Raw genomic sequence first — 16,260 nt, 5'->3', positions numbered from 1 at the left:
ACTGAATTTCATCTGTTCACCATCCCTGTCTATCCTTGCCCTAGTGGGTATGTTGGGTCTTTTCTAGGACAAAGTCCAAACTACTTTTTTTGCTTGACATCATTCATCTGATATCAGTACACAGTCTGATGGCATAAGTAAGCTTCTAGGCTTAGGCATGAATTTCCAGGACATGTCTTCACCTAATGTACATTCTTGAGTTAGCCAGAAGAAGACACTTTCTTGCTAGTTGTACTGAGTGTGCTGCCCACAGCTAACCCTGAAAGGTTTAAACAGTCAAACAGTATGGATAAATGATGCATTTGCCTTCAAAACTCACTCTGATACTTCATTTGCCCTGCAGTGTGATCACCACTGCACAGTTATTCTGAAAACGTGGATGCATTTTTAGTTTCCAACTTTTTCTTTAACCCTAAGTCAGAAAGCAAATAATATTATGAGCAACTTCCTGGGCTCAGTGGTCTGAGTTTGGTAGCTTTCCATTAAAACTCTTGTTTCAGTAATTCAAAAGCTGAAGGTGCTTCTCTATGTAGGGTCTGTCTTTGATCCAGCAAAAGCATGCCACATCCTATAATGAATTTTACTATCCTATAATTCTGAGTTTACATGGTATAGTTTTTTCTACACATTTTCCACTCATCTTTTGTATAGTAACAACTTAAAAACCTCAAAAAGATGAGACTTTATAACCTCTAGAAGGTCCACCAATGAATATATAAAGTAAACCATCCCAGGACCTAAAAGTCACCTGGCAGAGATCAGTACAATATATAAAAATATTAGAAACCAAAAAACCAGTCCAAAGAGAAGGTTTTGTTTCTGTTACTGAATGCTGACAACTGGAGGGAAAGGAAAATGGTTCCATGTATCCCATTTCTTGCTCTTTTTGGAAAACCAATGACCACAGAACCTCTTATGTTTTACCCAGGTTTATGAGTTAGAGAAAAAGATGCTCACTCAGTAGTCACAAACATCTTAATTTCAAGATGAATGATTGGTTAACAAAAAAGCTGCAATTACCTGCTAATCAGCACTAGTCAATGTTGGCCAATTCATAATGGCTTTACTGCTCTTCACAGTCTTGCACCATCCTATGTTTTTGTCTGAGTGGACCATATGATTCCTCTCAGTTCCACTCAATATTTGCTGAGGCATGTCTTCATTCATATCTTCAGCATCTTTGTTTTAATGTCCCAGCACAACTTCAGATCTTTGTTCAGGAGTCTATCTATGTTAATCACCATAAGGAATAACAGATCTCTAGGCCACCTGCCAGTACCTAGCAGAAAGAAAAACAACAAAAGAAAAATGATAGAATGAAACAAGAGAAGCTATAGAAACTGTTTAGTTTCATTCCTGGTCTGAAATTCTATCATTTTCTGATAGGGGTCCAGCAGTGCATGACATCATAAATCCAGCAATGCATCCAGCAATGCATGCAGTAACAGCAGAAAATTGTGATGTATGACTATGGCATTCAGCACTGTTTTTAAAACACTGCAGTGCAGGGTAATCACAGAAATGCAAAGGAAAGATGTTTAGGTACATATGTCCACACATCTACAGCATGATGCAACCTGGTGTTACAAATCATTTAAGCCTCAGAAAAAACCTGGCAAATTTTAAAGGTATATGTAGCCCTGGAAGAGCATGAAACTAAAAAACTTAGGATACTGTTTTGATGCACTCAAGTAAAGTATAGGACACATTTCTAAACTCTCTCACAGAATGAAATGTTCTCTCCAGCCTGGGTATTGTAACTTCTCATTATATTCACTTCTAGTACTGAGAAGGCAAAGATGTATAAGAAAATCTATACTGCAACACAACTTGCTGGGTTGCTTCAGCATCAGTGAGCAGTATTTATTTAACAAAATACAAGTATGTGTAATGTATTTTATTCTTAAAACTTACAAAATACATACAACAAACAGCATAAATTGATCCTCATTTATTCTGCTTGCAGGCTGTCATCATCTATTTTCCTGTTGAACAACCAGCTTGTGACAATACACGTAATGGATGAGATAAAATAGTTTTTAAATTTGATTATACTCTTTGCGCTTGAAGTGTGGAGGTTGTGTTAGCACTTCCACTGTGAGCTCCTGTTTTGGCAGGGTTTATGTTGCCACCGTGTTTCTGACTTAGTCTGGCTACCTAAGATTGCTGTCTGAGGAATAATTAGATTATGCATAATTAAAAATATATTTTGATGTGCACTTCCATACATTGGAACATAGTTAATAAAGATTTTTAGTATCATGATCAAAGGCTGACTAGTGCTCCTTTCTTTACAACCACATATCTTTTTTTTTCCTCTGCATCTCCTATTATGATTAGCTGATAGAACATTTGAGGTATCATTATCTCCAAGAGGATTCCAGCTATGTACTAGAAAAAAAAATGAACAAAAAAGAAACTTTGTATGTTTCTAAATATTCTCAGATATGTAACCATAAATTCCTTTCAAAAAGGGAGAGGTTAAGTGCTGTGTCAGTTTTCATGCTGAGGATTATGAAATGATAGTGATACCTCAGGAAAAATTTTTAAATAAATTTAATTAATTTTTTAATGTATTATAAATTCACCAAAATTTGTGCAAAGCTTGCATTAGTGGAACTAGTCAAGAACTGTCTGAAGAAACCACCTTTTTATTAGAAAATACTCATTCACTAAAACTATTTTTTGACCCATCTATCAGTTTTAACACAACCTTTTTTTGGTGAAGTTATCTCATGTCAAGCGTGTGTTTTTCCTGACTGAAACTGGAAAGTGACACTGCCCCTCTTCCTGAACAAACAAATAGCTAAGACATTCATAGGGAATGTGGAAAATCCCACTTCACTGCTGTGCTCTGCAACTGGCAAAACTGGAATTTAAACCCATGTGTCTGTATGTGATGTGTGCCTGAGGCATGAAGCTGCTGGTTGTTGCTGCTTTGCTAGTTAAAAGAAAACAGCTCAGAGTTAACCTACTTTGCTGTAAAAGCTGAGATATCCTGAGATCTCCCCAGCTCTGTGCATGTAGCAGCTGTTGTCAGTGTAAATTAAAGCACTGTATGTAGTCCCATAAAATATTGTGCCATGTTTCCACAGGTACAAGTGATCCCACATTACATGAAGTGGCAGAAAGGCTGCCTCTGGAAGGGGCTGGACTTGCTTCCATTGTGCACTTCATACAGTCAGATCTAAAAAACCAGAGGGGTGATTAAATGCCATTGAGTGGATATATTAATATTTTTAAAAACCCTAACATTTAAATGCCAGTGTATGCAAATGGTTCAAAGTACACATCCAGTCTCGCAATGTCTGAATATATGCTCAACATACACACTGCAACCAAAAATCAGTTTGGCAGGGAATTCCTTGACAATTCTGGCTTGAAGCTGAAAGATATATTAAACCTCCTCCTTATCTCAAAACAGAAAGTGCACAAGCCAAGATTTGTCAGTGGGCCATGCCTTGTGCTGTGCCCAAACTGTGATTGTGTTTATGGCTATGAAGTAGATGATGAATGTGCTTTTTGTCTTCCTGATGAATTTGCTGCCTTATGGTTAATGATGAAGATTCAGGTATAAAGTGTCTGGAATTTCTGTTTGTAAGTTGAACCATTATCTATAGAAAATAATCAGAGTGAGGATTGGGATTTCAGGATGCTGTGGTTTCTAGGGTAGCTTCTTATGGGGAAACAATGAGATGAGGAAGATCACAGCAGAAGACCTAATAATTCCTTATTATCTTCTCTTTATTTTTTTCCCTTGTCCCCTTGATTCTTGAGAAGGATTTATTTTCAGGGGGAGCCACCCAAAACCATTTTTTTTCTATGTTTGGGAGCCATATTTCCTACTTTCTCAGTAGGATAAGTCAGCCAGTCCACCTTCTCATGGAAAAATAAAAATAAAAAGAATATTTTGAAAGTTTAAAATTTTAGTTATGAGGAAGATCAAACTTTCTATTTTCATTTTATTTTTGAACTTTAGGCAGATGACTTAGTAATGAAGAGGTTAAATCTCCCATGTACCTAAAATATGTTCTTAGGAATAAATTTCAGTTAGGTTAAAGCAGGACAAACATATCAAGTCTCTATACAACTCTATACAGTTCCCTTTCAACATATGGCTAGGAAAGGACATTGATGAAAACAGTGACCTAAGAATTTTGAAAGCCTCTGGCATAAATACTTCAGTTATAAACAGAGATATAGTGAGAAGTATGGGGAACTTAGGAAACCACTTGGGGTTAATATTCCAATAAAGTACATGAAAGATTAGTCTGAAATTAAAGGCACTTTTCATATCTCTAATATAACTGAAACAACGAAAACAGTTGGTGAACATGTCACTCACTTTTTAGACATGTCTCAGCTGTCCATGTGCTTACCACATCACCCTGTTAAATTTTTAGAGTTTTTAATATGAATATCAATCCTTCTTTTCATAAATGTAACCCATAAATGCCAGAAATCCCTTAGGAGTTTTCTCAGACTTTATTTAATGCCCCACAAGAAAGGATGTAAAAGAGACCTTTCTTTTGTAAAGTGATCCTATAATTCTGTTCAATATCCATCATTTTCAAGGCCAAGTAATCATATTTAATGGATCCTAAATTACTTTCTGTCAGGCAAGGATTCCCTCGATAATATTAACCAGTGCAGAGGGCTGACACTTGGAGGGCTGAAACTAAGAGGTTTTTTTATTGCAAGCAGCTTACAAGTACTTAGACAGGGGTGATGATCACTAGCCCTGCAGTAGGCAAGGGTCAGTGTTTCCATTTTGACCTGCGCTTTCAATGGGTTTTAACTTGGCTATAAATACTCAAATTGGTTTCTGCCAAAAAAGCAATGCCTAAGGTGACCTGCAAAGGATTTTTATCCATTGCTGTGTTTGTCTTCCATTTTTTTCTCTCATTTTTTGAGTGTGTGGGTTATGATTTCTTATGGCATTTGAAGATATTGCCTGAGAACAGCAAGAGCAGGATGTTCTCTAAAGAAAAGGGAGCCAAGGGTGACCAAAGGCAGGTGCAGGGCTGTGATTGCACTAACAAAGGTCCAGTCCCATAACACCCAAAGCAGAAGACAGCAAGTCTGGTGATGGCAATGAAGGTCAGCCAACAGTCCAGGGGTTGCCAGACAAATCTGTGGTGGTGAGACAAGTGCATGTCCAAGCTGTGAAAGCAAGTCAGTGAGTCAGGATCAAGTCCTGGATCACTGGGGTGCATGGCCAGGCATGGCCAAGGACCCTTGGCAGGGATCAAGTGAAAGAACAGGGAATTGAAAGCAGCTTCTGAGAAAGGAGGGTTTGAGCAGCCCCTTCTTACAGTTTTTTCTCATGCAACTCTTTTCTCAACAATCTAAACCATGATTATGCAGCTGCACTCTGTCTGTGGTGCCTTGAGAACAGACAGAGAAATCCCTTGGAGCAGGGACCTGAGGCTGCTCTCAAAGTACTGGTAAATGCAAGTCTGCAAGCTTTTTCCTATCTCAGATTTTGTTCCTTTTTTCATAGACTTTGCTTTTTCTGCTGAAACATTTAAGAGTCCAGATAAGCAGCATCATGTCTAGTCTTTAATCTTGAGTAGAAGTTTTTGTAGAGAGGAGCTTGTTGTGCTCTGAAGAGGTGGCTGGGAATGCATTCACTCTATGAAGTGCCTCCAATTTTACCTAGGGTGCTTTCACTAATTCAGAAGTTATGGAATTGATATTTCAAAAATTACACTCTTTTTCCAAGTGTTCTATAGAAATTAAAGTTCAGAAAATATTTAATTAAAGTTACTTAATTCTTTAGTCAAACATTATCAAAACACTTTCCATCTCAATTTTTTCAGTAGAAAACAGTACTGAAGATTTCAGGATATGGAACATTGGGGTTATATGATCTGGACTGAGTTTGATAATAAGCACATGATTTTCTGTGCTGTTAAATGAAAAAATAATATATTTATTACCTCTATTGTACAATAAGATCCAGCACTAATGAGGAGGAAATCTGCTCTACATTATTGAAATTAAGGACCAATAAGGGGATACACTGAAAATTTAGCATTGCCAATCTAGTTTTTAATAAGATAGATGCTAAGGATCTGAGTGACATTTCTCAGTCTGTTTGCTAAAAATTTCTTTTTCATTACAAATTAGTCATTTAAAGGATGGTCTTGCTCCCATATGTAATTGTTTACAAGGGTGAGGTTATCCCAAGGTTTCCCTAGTGGGAAATATCATTCATCTCCCACATAAAAATGGTTTCATTGTCAACTACTGAGAAAAATATGACTTTCAGACTTCTGCTGTGCTTCGGTTTGTTTCTGAAAAATGGAGAGATCAAATATTTTCTTGATCAAAAAAATGCTTTAAAATAAAATTTGTTATTATTTGTGCAGTGCTGAAACACCATTGTACTTGGTGTTGCATCATGCCTAGGAACAAACATTCCTGCTCTCTGGAGAAAATACAATAGCTTCTGTCAATTCTCCCAAAGTCACATTCTGCAGACATAGCTACAGGTGGTGGTACCAGGTCTCAAGTCAAGGAATTTCCATTACTTCTGGATGCATTCAAAGCTTTTTCTGTATCATCTCCATAACAAACAAAATAGACAGTAAAGATCCTTTCCATGTGCCAAATAGTGGTCACATTTTATTGTAAGTTTCATGTTCCATTTTTCTTTTATAATTTCTACTAATTTGTACCCTTTTGTACTCAATCAAGTTTCTACCCTTGTCTCTGGTAAGTGCTCTACACAGATCCTACAGAATCTACCTGAACTGTACAGATATTCCTAGGAATCTAACCACCAGATAATCACGGATTTCAAATGGAAAAAGCTTTTTCCATCATCCCAAAATACTGTATTTAGGTGAAGAAAATATTTTCCCTCAAAAGTAACATTATTTCACAGAAATATTTTTTCCTTTTTTTTTGGGACTGACAGGTTTGCCAATATTCATCTACAGTGGAGAGTTTGAATCAGTGATATGAGCATTATGCAGAAGTCTATGAATGCAGGCTTAAGAAAGAAAATAACATTTTACAATGTCATATGAAGCACAATTAAGAGAATTTATCAGACCTTTTTTTTTCAAGTATTCGGGTAGAAACAAATACTTCTGTTTACTGGATTACATGAAAGATAGAAATTAATTAAATCTTTAAAAAATATTTTTATTAGGAGATAGGAGTAGGAAAGGATAGTAGGATCAATTGCAAAAGCAGTTGAAGGAGGCTTTGATGGTGATGATGAATTTGATGGTCATAGGAGAGTAAAAGAGTAGGAGAAAATGAAGGTGAGCAATATCAACATATCCAACAAGCAACCTAGGTTTCCTTAGAGTCAGGACAAACAAGGCAATGGGAAATCACTGACACAAATGAAGTATCTCAAAAATTTCTGTGAAGAAAATATTATTAATATGCATTGATTCTTTGAACATTTACATGAGGTCTTCTGGAGGTGATGATTTAGTGTACAGGCTTTGGGTGGGGAAGACATTAAAATCCATTTTTTCTCCGATTTAGAGTGGCCAGGGACTAATACTCTGTGCTGAGTGCAAAAGGCAGAAAATACATACCTGAATTTGATACCTTAGGCCAATACCCTAACCAGCAGGAAATGAGATTTTCAAAAGTCTTTTACTCATTCAAAATGTAAAGAACAAATGTAAACAGCTATAGCAAGAGGAATTATTGTTGTCTTTTTAGCTACATCTTCTTTAGTCCTGCTTTGCCACTTCTGGCATTTTAAAGCACAATTTATTTCATACACATTTTCAAGAGGAAATCAATATGAAACTCTAATCTGAGCTATACATAGTTGCTACAGTGAGAAAAAAGTTTGATACACTGAACTGCTCAACCAAATAAATAATTTAGATAACTGAGTCAATGGTGCTGAAAAGTAAGTCTTCATTAATGGACATCACTGAGAGAGCAAAGAAAGCAAAATGAATCATCAGTCTATTGCCTTTAATAATATGATTAAAGAAAGAAGGTACTGAATTATTAAGAACAGTGGGGGTGGAAAAGAAAAAGAGCAAAACCCATAAAGGTACCAGTTTGCAGAATGATGATGAACTGGTTACTCTTGCCATTCTGAAGGGGTTTGTTTTTCTTTTAATTTTATAAGTCTGAGAGCTGACAATTACATAGGCCTTGATTCTCTACCTAGCAAAATCACAAGCATCTCCTTCCTCTCAATTCCATATAAATCAATGATTTATGTAATTTACATATAAAAGTGGATTAGCAACTCTGAATTTTCAGAGTCCCCTGAAGTAGTATGACAATCAAGTCTTATTCCTTTAGAGGTTAATAGCAAAACTCAGAGAGACTCTAATGAGGACAGAAACAACCTCCAGGATTTTGAAGCTGGGAGAGGAGAGTAACATACATAGTTTGTTTTTTAGCAGAGAAATAAAGATGAATTCACAAAATTTAATTCCATGAGAGAGGAATATTTTAGAATGATAACAGTATGCTTTGAATCCACCTTCCAGATAATTCCACAAAGCCAATTCCCTTAGATTCCCTCAGGCATTGCTTCAAGAAAAGGCTAGCTTTACTGCCCCTTTTTATTTGACTGTTCAGCTGGATATTGTTCTTCATATACAAGCTTATGTGTACCCTTAAATGGGATGTACAGTTCAAAGATTTCTTATATGCTGGACTGGTTTTGCTCTCACAAATTATCCAAGTCTACTCTCTGGATATAGAATCCCTAAGTAATTATACATTTGGATTTAGTTTTAGATTTGCAACTCTTCAAAAGAATATTGTAAAAAGCTGAGGTAAGTCCTTGTCCATGACATCTGTGCATAAAGATTTGCTCAGATTCACTTGGTTATCTAAGTACGTGCTTTTTACATGCCATTAAAGCATGATGAAAGGGTATGCTGGGTATTCTATATTTTAATTTGATTTGATCAGTTGTTAACTTTTATTCCTTCTGAATTGGACATTCTGACAGCAAGGGTAACCTCATTTGGTGTACCACCGAGACCTCTTAATAATGATAACATGACCTGTTATCATTATTACTAAATTCCGTGATATAAAAGACACAGATTTTTTTATTTATTTTATTCCATTTAATTCTATTTTATTTTTATTTTATTTCTATTCTCATAAATTTACCTTGTGAAATTTACATTTACATGGTAGCCTTTGGTAACCATGTAGATACAATGCTATAACCTCTGCCCTCTTCCAACTGCCCCATGTTTTGTTTCTTTCATCCCTTTCATTGGGCTACATTATGTTTAAATTGCGTTGTTACTTATCCTAGGATGAACAGAGAGAACTCTGTATCTTTATAGTACTACAAAAATAATTAATCACTGCACTCTGATCCCACTCATAAAAATGCCTGCATATCCCTGCCCTATATTGAAAGCATGTGTTTTAAATTGTCTGAAGAAACTACATTTGCCAAGGGCAAAAGGAGGTAAAGAATATGGTCACCAGCAGATAGGTTCAGTGTATGACCCACACAGAAACTCTTATCCCCTCATATGCTTGTACCTGGGAAAGGAATTGTTTGATCCTTTGAGCAGTTGCCAGGACAACCTGTCCATGTTTTGATCCTTATTTAAAAGAGCGAGGAATGAGAAGGACATACATCAGTAACTGAATTGCTGTCACAAATTTCACCTAACCAGCAGGCTATGAACAAGGCACTCCAGCTGTACATCACTGATGAAGCTCATACAGAGATATTGGAATATGTTGCTTAATGCACTGCAGACCGAAGTTTGTGTACTGTAGTAATGACTGTGGTATTGAAATCTCTGTATGGCACAGTAATCTCAGTATAAATCATCCTGCATTCCAGAAGGAGCAGCAATGGAGCTGGATGGATATCTCTTGCTTATTATCTCTTCCCATGCAAGAAGCAATGGCTGCCAGCTGAAGCTGACAACAGAGCAGCAAGAATAAACAGTAGGGCATGGTTTGCTTGTTTTCAGAAGTGGCTTATGCAGAAAAGACAGAAGATGAAAACTACTGTTTCAGTAGCTAAAAATGTAGAGCTCCTGTCAAATGTTAGCATCCAACGGAATCATTTCATGTCATCTAAATATGCATTCTCCAACAGATTCTTTTTTCCTAAATTATGATAAGTACAAAAAACTCCTAGGTATACCTGCGTGGCAAATGTCCATAGATCCCCACAGAAGATCAAGGGCTCTTTTGTTGTCTGTTTGCCAGAGACGGTAGGAAACCACTAAATAAATTCTCCTCCCTCAGTGTGGCATTTCTGGTTTGTTTCCATATTGGCAAACTTTCTTCATTGTCTGACTCAGAGGAAAAGCTATCCCCAGTGTTTATGTTGGAGTTGAGAGCTTTGCTTAACCCATTGCTTGATAAATTTTAGTGTTTTCAGACCTTGGATTCCTTTATATTAGATTCACTTTTAATATAGCTCCTTTGACTTGGTTGCAACCCCTGAATGTCTTTGGGGATCCATTTCTAATTTTCCTATCTTGAATTTTTCCTGTATCTCCTGAAATGCAATATTTTATGTGGTTGCACCACTGCAGCTGTTTGTTTACCATGAATCCCAGTGTGTTACTGACTGTATGAAATCAGCATGTTGGCCAGTAAGGCCTAGGTTTCAAAGCACAGAACAAATACATATTGTTGTCCTTGTGATTTTCACTTTGTGAAACTTCAGGAAAATAATAATAAGTAATTATCTCTGTTTACTTCAAAAACACAGAAAGGATTCAGTGACAATAGTAGTTGTCAGCCTAATACATGTTAGCACCTGTTAAACAGAACAGTATCTTGACAGTGGTATGATTAGACTTACCAGCAAACCCCCCAATAACATACGCTACTCAGAAATGTCCAAAGCAGTTAAATCTACAAGTGACAAGTGTTGGTCTCACCCAGCCAAAGTGAGGAAGAAAGAAAATGGGAGAAACAGAGAGCTTTGATAAACAGGATCATCGGGTTATCAACTATTTCTGTTATGTCATCTCTGCCTTTCTACTTCAAAAGAACTTTTGGCAAAGAGACTTTACAAGCAATGTGTAGTTGGACATAACATAATATTCTAATTAAGTATATTGCAATGAAAGATGATTTAATTTTTGTGTTTTATGAACATTTTACTGTGTCAAATAAAAACATGACAGTGCTAACATTACAGAAATTTTCTGGTTTTTCTTTGGCAGATCCCTCAGTTAAATAACAACAACAACAACAACAACAACAACAACAATAATAATAATAATCTTCTAGAAGTGTGGCTTTTAACTTTAAGATATCAAGACTTTAGTTAGTGTGTGTAACAGTCACTGAATCAATATTTTAGGAGAAATAAGGCTCTTCTAGGGATTCTTGTTCGTGACTTGAATTTGCCCTAATATTTCACTCTGAACTCCAGAGAATGACAACTGGACAGTAGTTATTCAGCTACTAGAGGCTGATGCTGACTAGCATCCCAAATTGAAGGTATTAAAGGATCAAAAGTTGTCAATTTTTTCAGGGTATTATCTGAAAAAAAATCATATTGGCTTCTGTAGTCAGATGATTTTTTTTTTTGTAGTCAGGTGAAAGTGCAGGAAACTGCCATAAGGGCAGCTGTATGTCTGGTGATAAAAGCTTTGCAGGGCTGAATGTCTGACTTTCTTTTGAAAACTTTAGTTAGCCTGTGGACTCAAAGACCAAAAGTTATTTGAACCTATGGATAAACAGACTCAGTTTTTGGAATTTAAATCTCAGGGTAATCTCACTTATTCACACCAGGCACTACATTATATAAAAGGAAATTCAGAAGGGAATATGTTACATTTTCTGCAACATCTGCAACCTCAGAGCCAGCTCATCCAAAACTAAAAATATTTGGTTGTCAGCTTCATCATCTCACCCAAAGAAAACCTGACAGCTTTTAGATAATCTATTTTTTAAGTCCTTCGGTAGAGAGATACTTCCCTTGAAGCCTGATGCATGGTTTTTTGGTAATTGCAGGTGAATCAAAACTTAGACACAGAGCAGTCTTCATTAGCTCTTCTCACCAACTATTTCATGAAGTTCTAACAGTCTGGGTTTTCCATAGTTGATGCTCAATGATAGTATTTCTTCTATACTGGTTGATCTAAAAAAACCCAGAGCACCAACCACTTTTGCATAACCTTACTTGGATTACTTGATCTAGTGGGCTTTATCTAGTAATTTTTTTACTTTCAGTCTGGCTGTAGTGAGAAAAATGAGGCTCTCTGTCATATGGATTCAGCTTTCTACATTTTAATTGGATTCCCATCACATGCAGACAAGGCATAACAAATATTCAAATATTCATGACAATAAGGCAAAAATCTCAGAATTTGAATTACTTTAGCAATTCAAAATGCTCTCTGGAAAACAGGGATGCAACTGGGATCTCAACTGAGGCCTGATTCCTCACATCTGTATTACTGACTGTTCTAGAAAATACCTTGAAAGGATGCAAGTGTGAATGTGTGCCTCTGTGTGTATTGAGGATGTTGTGAAAATTTTCTTCGTCCTTCAAGAAAAAGCTGCTGTATACCAAGCTGCATGCAAACCTAGGCAAAACAAAAGGTGGAAAACAGATATTAGACTGTTATTAAACAAAGCCCTATTAGGTTGTTAGTCTTGCAATGCAGAATTTAATTTCCACAATATATTTTCCTAAATCAAGATTTTCAAGACCAGTGGTACTTTGTGATGTGAATAAGGTTTTTATCCACTGTGAGAATAGTGCCTGTGCCACCTGTGACCTTTCCTTGTCTTTCCCACCACAGACTAGATATTAATGCTGCGCTTTAAATACACGAGACTGCTTAAATCACATCAAGCCCTCCTCAGGAGAATGTTAAACCAACAGAGAAACAGTTAACCTAACATTTATCAGCACACACACTGGCAGAAGCAGTCTCAGAGAGATTGAATAAATCACAAAGCTGTTTCCATCTCCTCATTAATGTTTTTTTTAATAAGACAACCTATATGGACAGATGACTATCTTAAGTGATCAGTAGTAAAAAATTTATAAATGCCATGTTAATAACAGGAATTACATGTTCCAGTAAGACTCTGCAATGTGATCAATTTGGCACTCATTATTTATAAATATTTTATAATATTTATATTTAGTCATTGTGTAAGACAATAGTAAGCTGTGTCTGCTCCAGACAAAGCTAAAAGAGTTTGGAGCTATTCCACCCTCCAATATTATAGTAATTTTCATGTTTTGAATCTGTCCCAAATGGAATAAAATTGTCCAGTCATGCTGTGCAACAATATTTTCTCAAATGTGTATCAACTCTTTTGGAGACCTGTTAATTTATATTCTATGTATTAAAGTGCTTTTCCAGAGGGAGGAAGTTGAAAAGGGCCGAAAAGGAAGGAAAAGAATCTTGTTCAAATATTTCACAATTCACTCAAAATCTACTTACATGCTGAGTCCCTACAGTTTGGTAGATCTTACTCCACCTTTGATCAAGTCACACATGGTCATTCCAAGCTGTCAGGCAGCCTTCATTTCCTCTAAGAACCCACACACATCATGTCTGATGGGGCTGCTGCAATATAGAAATCACAGGTTTTGTGTTGAGGGGGGCTGCTAAGGCAGTCACAGTTATGCCTCCATTGCTGCTTCTGGGAATAAAGGCTATACCATTTCTAACAAAATATTGTTATGGCTTGATGTAAGAAAAACAACACATAACCAACCAAAAGTATTTTCTGAACATCCTTTAAATCTTTCTGGCAAGGCAGTCCCAACCCTTTTAATAATTTATATGTTGTTCAAAACTCAAATGAAGTCAAAAATCATGGCAATCCACAATGGTGTCCTTGAAGAGTGTGAAGCTTTAAGGAAGTGGTAGCAATTTTGTGGTGTCTTCTGAGTCTATTTTTCAACCCTACCTAGAGTTCAGAGCAGCATGGAAACACTTCTACCTTCCTGAAATCAGGCAGGTGTAGATCAAACACTGTACATTTATCAGAGCTTTACAGGGGAATTGCGGGTAGGTCACTGATATGCAAAGCTAACCTTTAATTGTCTTCAAAAGTTTAAGGATCATTTAAATTGCAATTCTACAGGGAAAGGAGGATGGAAATGTGAAATAAAGAGTCTGTGGGCCTGATTCATGAAAAAGTTACAGACCATTTACATAGGAAAGGAATGCATGAAAATCCTTTACAGTGTGCCTATGTGATTTATTAGATTCCTTTTCCGTGTGTAATCGGTTAACTGCACTTGAAAGGTGTAGATTACAGAGATGAGAGCAAAAGGCTGATGAAATTGAGGTAGAGCATTGTACCTTGCTCAAGATTTGTGCCCAGCAGACAGACAAAAACGTAACTGTGGTGAGCACAGAAAACACTTTTGAGATTCAGCAGTCCTCCCTTGAAGCGCTCCTTGACAGTGAGCTCAGGAGTACTCAGAGTTCTCTGTCATGAAGGATAAGGAAATGCTGCTGTACTGGAACTTGAAAAATGATGCTATGTTAAGAGTTTGTTTGTTTTGATGTTAGTGTTTTTATAGTAATCTCATTATATTAAAAACCTGGGTGTAGCACAATTGTAATGTTGAACTCCATAGTCAAAGGAAGCGTCATCAAAGCTAAACACTCAGTATGACTGAAAGCATTTTCTCCTACTTACTGATCTTTTTTCAGCATCTTTGTTAGCCATGAAAGCACTTATGTCAGACAGTATCACCGAAAGGTAGAAACTTCCCCTCTTTTTGTGCAAATCTATTACCAATGGCCTATGGAGGGCTAATAATCACTTGCTTATTTTGTCCTCATCATTCAAACTGGAACTGTTATCTGTAGCTCCCCAACATGCTTGTTGACTGTGTCTTACAGGTCAGGGCTCAGGATCAGACATTAGCATTGATCAGAAAGGGACAGTTACCATTCACTGATGCTTTAAGTAGGAATTTTCTTACTCGTATTACAGACGAAATTGTTTAATATCACATTAGAGAAAACTTTTTTATCACAAGGCACATTTTGCAAAGACAAGTTATTGAAGAATAGGGCAGATATCAGGGCCCACCAAAATGTATGTGAGACTAGAACTTCTTTTAACTACCCATGAATTAAAACTTGAATGGCTAAGGAAATGTAGATAGATGGCTAAAGAAAATGTAAGAGTGAAAGGAAAGAGAAAGAAAGAATTAGAAATACAAAAAGTTATTTGATAAATATATAATGCAGAGAAGGGAGTCTGGAACATTTCTTAATTGAAAAAAAACCCTCATCTTTTTTAGGAAAGCAGGAAGTTACTGGAGAAGGAAAGCGAGAAAGAATGCGAAAATATGCCATCATCTTTTATGCCATTGCTGAACTCTAAAACCAGCAAGGCAAGATATTCAACAAATCCAGAGAACAGAAACCTACATTGATCTATAATACCATGAGCTGTGCTGGAGCCCAGATGAATAGGAGAAACTGAATGGACTCTGTGTGGCCATAAGGATATATAGGATGTGCATGACAATCAAATTGGGATGTGTCATGGCATATGTTAGAGAAATGGATCAAGTATGTATAAAAAACCATGAAAGACTGAACTGAGGTGTGTGGGTTGAGCTGGCATAGAGGTAGAATGAATTTCTGCACATATCAAACAAATGGTTCGGTTGTTTTTATGATTTAGAAGATGAAAAAGGAGCTTTTTTTACCATTGTTTTTCTTAGCAACAGCAACAAAGACAAGTACTCAGCTGGGACTGTCATTTGCTCAGCTCATTAAAATATTAAGAGAGAACACATCTTAGCAGAGCTCTGAGCCTGCAGAGCTGCCAAAATCAGGTTCCCAATTCACAGGGAAGGAGTGCTGAGAGTTTTTCTCTTTTTCTCCCTTACCCCTTATTGTCATCAGTCTTGAGGCAGAGTGCTTCCTGCTGTTAGTTTTCACAAGGTACTTTTCTCGTGTCTCAAGTAAAAAGGGGCCTGAGGCACCATGTTCCAAGGCTTCTTCCACAAATAATACAGATTAATGTCCATGCCAGAAGACCTGTTCTAAGAGGTTTCTTTTCCTTGAGTCCTCCTGTAGCCAAAACTATGCAAAGTTCTCTTCCTGCCATGACAGCCTGATTTATATGAGAGGGATAATAGAAACAAAACTGAGAAGATAACTGAAGGATCTGAAGATGTTGCAGCTTGTATGATTGTCAGAATATGTTGTGTAAAGGAGGAATTTGAGTAATTTCAAGGCTTTTTGACTGGCTTTATGAAATTTTGTTAGTGTTGCTGTGGTGGGTTGACCCCGGCCAACAGCCAAGCACCCACAC

The 16,260-nt window shown here is 36.7% G+C and overlaps 1 protein-coding gene across 1 annotated transcript in view; it reads right to left on the bottom strand.

The window, feature by feature from the left end:
• Nucleotides 1-1,145: 1,145 nt before the first annotated feature.
• Nucleotides 1,146-16,260, bottom strand: part of DPH6 (diphthamine biosynthesis 6) — a 213,539-nt gene continuing 198,424 nt past the window's right edge. The window contains exon 15 of the mRNA XM_077180383.1: nt 1,146-1,279. Within this exon, the coding sequence (XP_077036498.1) occupies nt 1,164-1,279 (116 nt within the window). The 3' untranslated portion in view covers nt 1,146-1,163. The remainder of the gene's footprint in view (nt 1,280-16,260) is intronic.

This window comes from Agelaius phoeniceus, chromosome 6, assembly GCF_051311805.1.
Source record: "Agelaius phoeniceus isolate bAgePho1 chromosome 6, bAgePho1.hap1, whole genome shotgun sequence".
Taxonomy (NCBI): Eukaryota; Metazoa; Chordata; class Aves; order Passeriformes; family Icteridae; genus Agelaius; species Agelaius phoeniceus.
This window is presented reverse-complemented; position numbering and strand designations above follow the sequence as displayed.